The sequence below is a fragment of the Chlamydotis macqueenii genome, chromosome 3, assembly GCF_036417535.1.
Source record: "Chlamydotis macqueenii isolate bChlMac1 chromosome 3, bChlMac1.mat, whole genome shotgun sequence".
Taxonomy (NCBI): Eukaryota; Metazoa; Chordata; class Aves; order Otidiformes; family Otididae; genus Chlamydotis; species Chlamydotis macqueenii.
In genome coordinates this window covers 65136816-65149015 of record NC_141558.1, presented here as the reverse complement: position 1 = coordinate 65149015, position 12200 = coordinate 65136816, and the positions used below count along the sequence as shown (strand labels likewise).

Below are 12200 nucleotides of genomic sequence, written 5' to 3'. Positions count from 1 at the left end.
GTTTTCTGAGTTTTTCCATAATGTTTAGAAATGGGAATTTCCATGCCTGAGTCAAGGACAACACTCTGAGTCACATCTACCCTGCTCAGCAGTAATGTATGTACGCCCGTTCCCACCCCAGGGACGCCAAGGGAGATGTTTCAGAAGGTGCCAGTAATAATGTTATAAAACCATCCCCCGCCTCCCCGCTGTACGCGAGGATTGTGCTGACTGACTGGGTTAATGCCTTGGCACTTTAGTTCTTGCTGTGTGTATGGTAAGAGAGAGGAAGATAAGGGAATGTGCTGACAACCATTTCATCAGTCGCTTGGCGATAGGATCTTTGGCCCTGTCTGGAGTAGGCAGTTTCAGATCAGTGGTGAAAACACAAGCTTCCTGACTTGGGCCGTTCAAGATAAAACCCAGTCCCTTTTTACAGACGGCAACGTGACTGACTCTCGCTGCTGGCGCGGGTGGCGTTAGCAATACGTCCCACCATCCTCCCTTCCCACCTCTCACTAGGGTCCTGAGCCTGCAGGGTTGCTCTGAAAGTCTCCCATAACCAGAGGAGGACTTCAATCCCTCCTTTATCTACACAGGCCAAATTAAAGAGCATGCTGGACAGAGATGATACTATGTTGGAGACCGTTATCAGCCATATGGGTGAAGTACCTGCTTTCAGATTTGTTTTCTTTGAATCATCACTAAAAAATTAAATTAAAATTTCAGGGACTGTAATAGAATTGAAATTTATCCATTGGGGAGCTCCTGGGGATTGATTAAAACCCTCTGAGGACATGGAAATATGAAAACCCCATGGCAGGGAGTTGGGACTAGATGATCTTTAAGGTCCCTTCCAACCAAAATCATTCTATGATCTACAATTCTATGACTACTGATACCAATGCACTTTACTGACAGATGAACAAAGGGACAAATGCTCTGCCATTAGCTGCAGTCATAGTAACTCTGTGATAATAGCACTATGGGACATAATGCAGAAATAGTGTAATAAGAATTGTAGATACATGCATGGCTTTATTAAAATAAATATTTTCCACACCCTGAATAAAACTTAATATAGTTGCATGGTAGTCAAAATTTTAAACAGCTATTGAATTTATTTAATTATGTATCTACTGTTGACATGAGAAGGTAAAACCTCTTATGAGGATGTTGCAATCTCCTCAAGATGTACAAGTGTTCAAAACCCTGAAAGTCCTGTACTGACAAGACACTTGAAAACTAGATTGGGAAGTCATTATGCAAACTGGAATCCACTTTTAAGGTCACGGAAGAAACTCCAGTTCTGCTCCTGGGTTACAACATAGAGCATAGTCAAAATCAACAGACAGTACAATATTTAAACACTAAAGACATTTTGCTATGAGAGCAGAAAAGCCAAAAAGCAAGGGGAGAGTAAATGGGTTAGACACAGTAAACAGGTTACACACACCAGAAGCAACTGATTTTTACTGTCCATACTGAACTGCTGCTGCCTTACTTCAGACAAATATAGGGCCACTGCAACAGGACAAACACCAACACAATTTTGTAGGCACAGCAAAAGCACTGTCATATTCTGAGAAATGTAGTTTCCAATGGATCTTCTCATTTCCCAGATTTTGAACCAAAATAGATTCTATAGGGCAAAGATTAAGGAAGCACTATAGAAATTAGGGAATTGTGGAAGTCATCTGATCTATTTCTCAGCTCCACGGAAAGAGGGCTATAGATTTAAACCACTTCTGGCAGATATTACTATACCTTTCCAAGGACTGAGATTCCCCAGTCTTCCTTGGCAATCTATTCCACTGCTATCTATTGAGATTTCCTCCTCCCATTTATCTCGCTGTAATTTAAGCCTATTCTTTTTGCCCCTTCAACTGTCCAGAAAGATAAGTCTATTCCTTCCCACTGCAGCTATCTCTTTAAATACTCTAAATTATTATGCATTCCCCCTTCTGCCTACTCTAGACCAAAAAAAAAAACCTTAGTTCCTTCTGTCTGCCCTCATTAGTTATGTTTTCCAGAACTCTGTTCGCTTTCTTTGTTCCCTTTCAGGCTCTCTAAAATCAATGAAATATACATACAAATGAAAAGTTAGGAATGTTTGAATCTCAGATAAAAGTGGATTTAACTAATTCTGTTTAAAAGATCACCATTCTAACATATCGGCTTCCATACAGTCCTTTCACTGGAAGACAGGTCAGCTGTTTACAAGGGAGGCAAGACATACACTCATTGTTATAGGCAGGGAAACTGAGGCACGTCTAAATGTCTCACTCAAGGCCATCAGGGACATCTACCCTAGACACGAATGGAAACCTGTCAAGTTACTGACTGAGCTGCTCTGAAACTTCACCCCATGTCACAGCACATGACGTACTGAAGACAGTATGCCAAAACAGTTGAAGCTGCTGAGATTTTAACTAAAGTACCTATTGTGCTTTTATAATTTATTTTTTATTTTCAACAGTTCTTTCTGCCTTTATGTTTTAAGTGTCAGAGTTCATCCATTGATTCCTCTGAGGTATCAGACCTGTATTTTGGGAATATACTCCAGTACTGCACCTGCTTGTCAGTAGCTTACTGATCAATTTGTACCTAAACTTTCTTTTCACAGACCATCCTGCTCTTGTTCTAAGTTTTCTGCTGTGTAATCCTTCTTCTAAGCTCTGCTTCTGGAAGCAGGCCAAGTCCTGTAGTTCTTCTCAAGTTAAACTATAAAATTATTACTTTTGCATTTTTTTCCGTGTCACAGCATGGCTGATACTTTTATCCTTATGAATAGCCCCTTCAATAATCCATAAAACCTGTACCTGATGATCTTAATCCCTTGCTTGTATGTAACCTCCTCTCGGCAAAGCTTAGTAAGCCCCAATAGCTTTCTAAGCTTACAGCTCACTAGTGAAGCTGGACGAATGTCAGGTTTCATGATATTTCTACTACAACTTCAGTAAAGCTTAAGCTGCCAGGGAGATTATGGATACCATATGAATCCACAGCCTAAGTGACCAATACCTTTTAAGAACACAAAATAAAAAATGCAGGAGTAGCAGTGTTTCCTACCTCGTCTGCCCTGATCTATTAAAAAGAATGGATGAAAAGACTCCAATTTGCAGTGTAACCTATGCTTTTACATCAACATAAAAAGAAACATGAACCCTAAGGGTCTACAGGCAAGCACTGCCAAATGACAGGTTGCTGTAAAGGTAAATGTCTCATTTTCATTTCAGTCGAGTATTAACAGCAGGCTATCTATGATCTCTTTCACTGTTGAACAGCAAACATTTGTCTATTGAACCTGGGTGCTTCCAGTGTACCTTATTTATCTACTCATCATTCAGGCAGATAGGGAAATGTTTTCCATTTATTGAAAGTTTTGAAGATTTCAAATCTTTTCCAGTTGAAGCAAGCAAGAAAAAGCCCCCAGGGGCATGTGCTTGAGATATAAGAGACTCAAGTTCAAGTCTCTGCTCTGATTTCCATCAGAGACCTGGTTCTGAGTCTCCTACATGCCAAACCAGCACCTGAGAAAGGAGCACGGACAGTAATGATAATAGAGAAGACCAAATTAGCGAGAACTCTTCGGCTGCTTTTACCAGTCCAATGGCACCAACCAGTTTATTGCTGAAGCAGTTAGCCAGGGGCATATATGATGTTGTATAAGTGTATCTTGGAGTTTGGCATAGGGCTTTTGACTCATCTACTTGTTCAGACCCAGCACAGGTAGCAATGGTATGCTGCCATTACCTGAATGCACAGAGGAGCTTGTAGTTGGATTTTTCCAGTTCCCACCATACTGGCCAGGACCTTCCGGCCCATGGGACTAACTCTTGCTGTGTCACTTGCACTTTCAATAACTAAACTTTTATCAAAAGGAATTAACAAAGGCTTATGGCCTTGGGGTCTTAATGTTCTAGGCATTGGATACCAGCCCACAGCAGCTGTAAATTAGAGCAGGTTTTGCCTATTTACTTCATGCTGAGGATGGCAGCCCAGGATCACATACGGCTGAGGAACACAGGGACAGTCTATTGAGCCACAGGTGAGACTTGGGTCCAAAGTACATTACTGGCTACACAATTTAATGGAAATGGAAAACACCTAATAAAGTGACACAAAGCTGAAAACTGCTACTGCATATCTACTGCATTGTTTTTTCTCTACATAAAAAGTGCAAGTTTGGAAAAAAAAAAAAAACAACCTGCACTTTTTATGTAGAGAAAAAACAGTATCAAAACAGCTAGAAACTTTTTCTATATATATACACCTTCCTTTTTCCAATGACAAGTCTGTGACAGCAAAAGTACCCATCTGATACAGAATTAGCTGAGCACGACAAATGGCTCCAAAATTTTCATTTGCTCCAGAATAAACTCCAGAGTTTTTTTTTCCAGTAAAGCAGCTGGAGCTCCTAAAATATTTTGCACTCTAGTGGTTAGGAAAAGACATTTAGTAAATGAAATCGCTCATTCATATGTTAAATAAAACAGTCAGAATGTGTTACATTACTCTGTACTCAAGTGTCACTACAGACCAAGATGACGTTAAGTTTAAACTGATTGTTCTTTACAGTGTTTGATTATCTTACATACATATAGTTTGCTGAGGAATGTTTCTATTATTTGAACCATAAAAGTGTTTAAAAATATAAGCATACTACAGTTATTTTACAGTTTTGAACTAGAGAGAAGGGTTACTGAATACATAATCTACAGGCATAAAGAGTACTGTGGAAAAGGGAAGAACTACTTGATTACTCATCATATTCCAACCACCAGAGGAAATTCAAGGGAGGTAGGTATTAACAAGGTAAAAACAAAGGAAGGGCAAAATGAAATATTTCAAAGATCAAAGTCAAAGAAAAAAAAAAACAAAACAATAACAGCAAAATGATAAACAAAAAAAGAGAAAATTTGGCAGTAGCAGAAAATATGACCCAACCTATCAAATCACAACTAATAATTATAATGCATCACTTTCATCAGAATATTATATTGTACATCGTTCAGACATATATAAGCATAACCCTTAGTCATCAAAACTTTGGCTCCTAGACCATTTATTGAAGCGAGAAGATATTTTGCTGACTTACCAGCTTGCTGCATGCATATAATATATGTGGTAAACAAGCAGAGACAGTGCTGCAGCTTCCATTTCCAGTGATAGCACCACATTTCACTTACATGAGACATCCTGTGGGCAAAAAGCGAGGAGAATTCAGGGAGCTTTACAATAAGTAGATGAGAAAATATTATTGTTAGTCAAACTAGGAACTAGCAGTAACTAAAGTAGCACTCAAAAAATTACGGATGGCCCTGGTGTTGCTCAAAGCGAGACAGGAGTCTCTATGCTTGCTAAAAAGGATCAGAAATGATGTTGTCTGGTTCTTAGCAGACAACAAAGTGGAAGACTGGTTAGCGCTGGGCTTCCCAGCAAATAGGTGTGGGGTGGTATTTCAGTAAAAGAAACAAGCAGCCCATACAGCGACAGTCTGAAAGAGTTAAGGTGTAGGGGTTTTCTGGACATTGCAAAGTATTACTTTACCTATTTACATAATTTACATATACAAATACATTTATGCCATTTTAATATATGTATAATACATACATATTTGGTTTTAACTATATAAAGATGATGGGTGAGAATTCATCTCTGCCCTTAACCAGCCTTTCTAATTTTTTCAGTGCTAATATTTTGATAGTTACAACATTTTCTGCTGACAACTTTAATGAAAATGCTGAAACTTCCCTTGCCAAAATCTAAGGGCTCATCTGTGCTGCCAGTGAAGTCAGGGACGCCTTTATTATTTAATAAACCAAATGGAATTATATAAAAATCTTTATCTGCTATAGCTTGAAGTTAAAGTTTCCTTTGCCTTGAAGCGTACAGGACATTTAATGGCTAAACCAAAATGTTTCCTTCACAGTGGGCAGAAGAGGAAGCAAGAAAGCCTCAATAAATTCAGTCAGGCTTTTAACTTTGTATCCAAAATAAGTGCTGCTCCATTACACTCCTGTCTCATTTTATTCAACAAGTCAGCAACAAGCAAAAGCAAGCCACAAGTAATTAAACACAACACACATTATTTTGACCAACTCCTTCCCCTTCTATTTGGTGATGATAACTGGCTTTTGTTCAGCAAGATATTATCTATTTATACTGGGAAAAAAATCTCTAACAGAATCCCCCAAACATTTCACCACTCTATTCCCAGAAACAGTATGTGAAGAACCACCACAAATTAATAGACATGAAGAAACACCGATGCATGCAAATGTCTTCCAGGCTAGTGCACATTGAATACAGGGAAAATAAAGGTGTTTGGAATGGCCACTGGTATCACTTATCGGGATGGGAATGTGAAAGAGTAAGTGAAAGAAAGTACAGTGTTCATATTCAGTGGCAAGAAAAAATTATTTTTTTTTTAAACTTGGGAAAACAGTCTTCCTTCTGCTCCACAGACTTTGCTGTGTACCCACCAGTGAAACCTGGGGGCAAATGTAAATCCTTTCCCAGTATCGGCTTCTGTTTCTTCCCAAAGTGGAGTCCTGTAATGTAGACAAGTCAAACTTAATGCAGCAAGATAAACCACTGTAAAGGAACAACTAATGTTTCAGTTTTAATAGTGGTAGTTCATCAAACCACTTCTGTGGGCTAGATGCCAACGGGCCAGGTAAATGGCACTTAAACAGACTGCTGCAATCTGCTAGGCTTCCCTTCAGTGCCATGTTACATAGCACAAGTATCTGATTACAAAAGAGGTCTAGTTCTTTATGAGTAGTTGTATTAAATTAGAAATTTGAAGCTGATCTATTTTTCTGAGATATTGTAAAGTCAAACTTAACAAGTGTTGAAGACATGCACAGAAAACACTGGGCTCTGAAATACAAGAATCTCTTTGATGAAGCCAGACACAAAATAACCAGATTATCAAACAATAGAATTATTGTCCTTCAACTTAATGACCCAAAAATCCCTATTAAAATCTCAGACAACAGAATGCTGAGGTTTGGGAACAGCTACTGTTTGATGTATATAATAAATCCACAATGCCCTTAATATTAATTTAGAAAATTATTTTGCACAGAAGTTCTTTTAAGACATGAAAACAGTTATATGAACATGGAAACAAGTACAGCATGTGTATGTACTTACAGAGTGGTGAAACAGGGATGCTGAGGCTAACAGCATGGCATACCAGAGATTATTGCTGTTTCTACAGAAGAAAGAGTTTGCAGCTACTGATGAGATAAACGCAAGCCTACCAATGCAAACCTGTAGAAGTGGTTGCATTACTGGTGTTTGTTAGTTGGTTTGTTTTGAGCAAGCCCAGCTAAAGTTATCAGACTAGGAAACAGCCACAAACAATTATTTTTCAATTCAGAAGAAATCTGTGTTGGTTTTCATCATTCTGATATATTTTCTGTGTGTTACAGCAATCATTGTTTCTGACGTCTCTGTGAACTGAGCTGAAGTTTTTGCTCATTGAACAGCTGAAGAATCCAAGACACAACTTTTGAGACACTCAAGGAAAAAATAACGTGACAAGTTTCTGCTGCCTAGGTCTGGAGTGACTCTACCCAGTCACATTGCCTTTAGAATCTGAGATTCTGCATTAGTCTGAGCAAGCTATTTAATTTGGCCAATTTCTATTTGTTAATGTTTACTTGCATTGCGGTAACACTTACAAGCCAGTACTCCTCGGTATTAGCTTACAGTCTGTTTCCTCATCCTCACTCTTGTAAAAAGCACAAGTCAAGAAAGATTTCAAGAACATGGATAATCAACAACAGAGCAGAGCATAAATAAGTGCAGTCAAGAAGGCAGAAAGGAATAACTATAAAGATTTTTCCCTAGAGAAAAAGGCTAGATAATTATACAATTGCTTTAAAAAAACATACAATTCTCCACCCCCCCCCAAAAAAAAGAAAAAATAGATAGATTTGCTATTTTTTATCTCCTCCTCTTACATTCTGTACTGCTCAAGGACAAATCAATTTTCTTTACTAACTCATCTCAGTTGACAAGAAAGAAAGGTTTATCAAACTCAAACAAGAATGGCCACAGAAGAGGCACACCACCAAAACACTCCAGTAACGCAGGCATCATGAGTCAGATCTGTTTCTTTCGGAGAGGGCTTTTGAAGATCTATGTTACAAAGCACAACCCCTAGCTGAGTGCTATAAATGACTGAGGAAATCGGTTATTTACATGTTCTTGAGATCTTGCATAGACAAAAAGCCAAAATTCAGAAACCTGACTGCTCACAGCCGTACACTGTGATGGGTGCAACACCCCTGTTCATATGAGAAGTTGTCAGGGACAGGAGTCAGCTAACACATGGACAACAAAAAGTCTTCTTCCATACCAAAGTCCATCTCTGATATTTTTACAAATGCAACATCCCAATTGGCAGACAACTACAAAAAGGAGCCAGAGCAACTGGTAAATATTTCCTAGGCACTAAAAAAACCAAAACAAACAAAAAACCAAAAACTCAGTTGCATATATTATTCACCTGTTAATATCCACTATTTTTATATTTATTTTAAGGTTAGTTTTCCTGATAATTAGTGTTAATTAACATCTAGAACTGAATCCAAACAGCATATGAATAATTCAACTGAGAAACTAGCGAACAGTTCTGGGCTAGTTTACGGCTTATCAAGGGATGATATGGTCTTCTGCTACAACAACATTGACTTGATGACCCAAGAGACCTCTTTGGTCTTGTGTTCCTATTTTAAATAGTATTAAAAGGATGTGTTCTATTGTTTAATATTTGTCAATATCACAGAAAATGGATATCAGCACAGCAATGTACTAAAACACACCAAGAATTTAAATAAGCAAAGTAGTCTGTAACAAAGACCTCAGAACATACGTGGATTATTTCAGTCTCTAACCCTGGGTACATTAAAATTGCTGAACACTGTTCATAGTGGGTTTTCTTCTCTAGTTTGTTTCAATTTAAATGAGAAAGCTCTGGTTTTGTCCCCAGCTGGTAACACACTAGCAGCTCTGAACAAATCGTTGTAGATTGTCCGACAGAACCAAACCAACATTTTACCCAATATATTTGGGGACTATTAGGACATCTACAGTAGGAGATGCAGTCTCACAACAGCAGTCCCTCTTAATGCTTTTTTTTTTTCCTCCACAAAAAATGGATAGAAAAATTAGAAAGTGCCCTTCTATGTAGTCTAATAGAAGAACTACTAATTTTTCTATGGACTGGCATTATTCCACTGTAGACACTGTGTGACATGACCAGCTATGCACTCTAGTTACCAATTCAATACAGTCCATTCCATAGCTACTTTCATTTCCTATAACACAGGGAGACAATGAGCTTATTCACAATTCATTCCAGAAGAGCAAAATAGGCATGTAATTTATCTAAACCATAAATGGATAGTAACTTGACATAGTTCAAGATTAAATTAGTGGGAGTCTTGCTACATCTAGCTACTAACCTTTTTACTCTATGTGCCAGCTGCCAGCTAACACAACATCATCACCTTTCAGGGAGTATACAGCCCAGCAAGAAAATACACACAAAATGTGAATAATCCTGCAATATTTCATTTGTATACTGTACAGTCTCCAGACATGCAATATGCATTTGAATACATCATCTTCCTTGTTCAAAGCTTCGGCAAATTTCCCTGGAGTAGGATGTGAATTCTGCCCCAGGCAGACCGACATGACTTTCTTTGGTCTTTGACATGTCTAAAGCTATTAATGAAAAATGTTGCTGACACTTTAAAATTAAAAGAAAGATAACATCAATTTCACAATTTTTTTTTCACATATAGGTTGTAAACAAAAAGATTTCAAGCTTGATCACTCTGAAGTGGAACTACAAGTGAAAGGTGATTAAAACTCACAGTTTAGCTCCTGCAATTTAACAGAGTAGCCAATTTTAACTTTGAAACCCTTGCTTTAAACTGCAATACACGATTGTCTGATTAATTATACAACGCCACTTAAAACTTTCATTTTGTCAAGCATTACTTGTTCCTAATCATTCTCACAGGCAACCTCGAAAACACCCTCACACTCGTCGAAAGAGATGAAGAAAGAAAAAAGACATTGCTTTTTAATTTAAACCGTGCCAGCTCTGTCAGATCCGTCTCGGTCCCCTTGGCTTTCCACGCAAAATGAACTTTTTCCCAGTCGCAGACAACTCATCTGCTGGCTCGCTGCAACTCTGTAGCCCTGCAAACCCTGGGACTCGAGGAACTCCTCATTACTGCCTTAACTTCACTGTGCGCTGTTAAAAAGCCCTACCCTTTCCCGGGGTACCCATTCCCCCAGGTCCAGCCGCAGGTCTCCCCCTCTCACCCGGCTGTGACGGCACCGACGAAATCCCCGTAGCCCCAAACTCCTGCTCGGTACCTTGCCTCACCTTCAGCGCGAGCGCGTCAGCAAAGGCAGAACATATCGGGGAAGGCGCCCGGAGGCCACGGTGCTGGCCCGCCCGCGGACAGACTGGGTACGGCCAGAAGGGAGTGAGGCAGAGCCACCGACCCGCCCGCCGCACCGCGCCCCGCCCCTCCCGCTCCTCGCCCCCCGACGGCGGCGCGGCCCCGCGCTGCCACCCCTCCGCCGTGCGCCGCGGGAAGGAGCGGTTGGGGCTGGGAAGGTTTTATGGAGCCTGCCCGGCACTCCCTCTCCCTTTTTTCTCCCCCACTCCACTTGTGCTGGCACCGCACCTGGAGGGCTGGGAAGGGTGCCTGTGCCGGAGTGGGCTCCTCGACGTGAACGACCACGGCCCCGAGCCCAGAGGCCGGGCCGGGTGAGTGCCGCGGCACCGGCGTTCACAGCGGGCGGGGCCGAGGGTTCGCTACTCGCTTCCAAGGACCGGGAAACTCGCCAGGGAGCGGCTAAGGAGGGGATCACAGCGCTCCGAGAAAGGCGGCGGCCGGCCGGGACCCTGCAGGGCAGGGACCGGCAGACCCGGAGCCCGGTGGGAACAGAGCCCTGCCCGCCCTGCCTTCCGAGCTCCCGACGTGAAACGCTCTCGTTTCCCCATTCCTTCAGCCCTACCTATCTGCACGGCTCAGACCTGACATTACTCATCACCTACTACGTGAAGGGGGCGGAGGGGGGAAGCCCTGATGATCCGGTCCGAGTTTCTTGCCCCACGACGGAGCCCACGGAGGGGAGAGGGGATATCCCCACTCCCTGAGGGCGGCGGGAGGCAAGTCGCAGCCCTCGTCCCGGAGTCCGGAGAAGGGACTTACATGGTGACATTACGGGGCGGCTCTCCTCCGGCTCTCAGCAACCATCCTCCCCCGCTGCCGCTCGCTCTGCCTCTGGCCAGCTTCCTCGCAAGGGTCACCGCTGCTCGCCCACCTCTCTCTTCCACGCCCGCCCCCGCACACGCCGCCCGCGGCGACCGGGACCGCGCGGAGCCGCTCCTCCTCCTCTTCGATGCCCGCCCTCCCCGCCCCGGGACCTGCCTCTGTCGGCACGACGTCGGGGAAACTTCGGTGCCGAGCGAAGCCGCCCCCGCCGAGGGCAGAGGCCGCCCCGCCTGCCGCGCCGGGGACTCAGGTGGCGGCGGGGCCCCGCGGGCGGGCCCGGCCCCACCCAAGGGGAGCAGGAGGGGACCCGCGCGCCCTCCTCTGGGGAGAGGGGACCCTGCCGCCTGCCAGGCCCCCTCTCTTCCCGAGCAGCACCAGGCGGCCGCGCAGCGCCCCGGCCCATCGGTTTGAGGCCAGCCCAGGGGTGCACAATCCCCAAGCGCACTTAACGCTCCTTCCCCAGGAGGTGGTAGCCATAGGCCCAAAACCACCCCCAAAGGACACAGGTCACCTCAGCCCACAGACGCTGCCCTTGGTGACTACAACCTCCTGGGCACGCAGCACCCGCCCTTTGTCCCAGGGCTGCGGACACAGACCCCCCGGCACTTGAATTGTGTCATTTTTCTCCAATGCACGCAACACGCTACACTCGGGGTAGAAGACAGGCAGGTGGAGGTGACGTGTCTCTGACCCATTTTCCAGAACATACTGCACGTACAGTGCTGGCCCACGCCTTACTCCTGGGCAGTGTTTTTGAAGCATGGTAGTTTGCACCCTCCGCTAATGACCCTGAGTTGTTTTGTTCAATTAAAATCTGTAGAACGTGGTACTGCACTACAGCTGGGCATGACAACATTGGAATGATAGAAAGGGAAATGCAACAAAACACTAAAGGAGTCC

The 12200-nt window shown here is 42.9% G+C and overlaps 1 protein-coding gene across 5 annotated transcripts in view; it reads right to left on the bottom strand.

Annotated features, from left to right (window-relative positions):
• ADGRG6 (adhesion G protein-coupled receptor G6) overlaps positions 1-11339 on the bottom strand; it is a 114410-nt gene extending 103071 nt beyond the window's left edge. For 3 of the 5 annotated variants that reach the window (XM_086745059.1, XM_086745062.1, XM_086745063.1), the window contains exons 1-2: positions 11238-11339; positions 5081-5181 (exon numbers count right to left, since the gene is read on the bottom strand). In XM_086745059.1, coding sequence (XP_086601185.1) covers positions 5081-5181; positions 11238-11239 — 103 coding nt within the window. In that variant the 5' untranslated portion in view covers positions 11240-11339. Of the gene's footprint in view, positions 1-5080; positions 5182-6467; positions 6488-10399; positions 10522-11237 lie in introns of those variants that run through there. The other 2 variants (XM_086745060.1, XM_086745061.1) reach the window with 2 other exon arrangements.
• Positions 11340-12200: the final 861 nt, after the last annotated feature.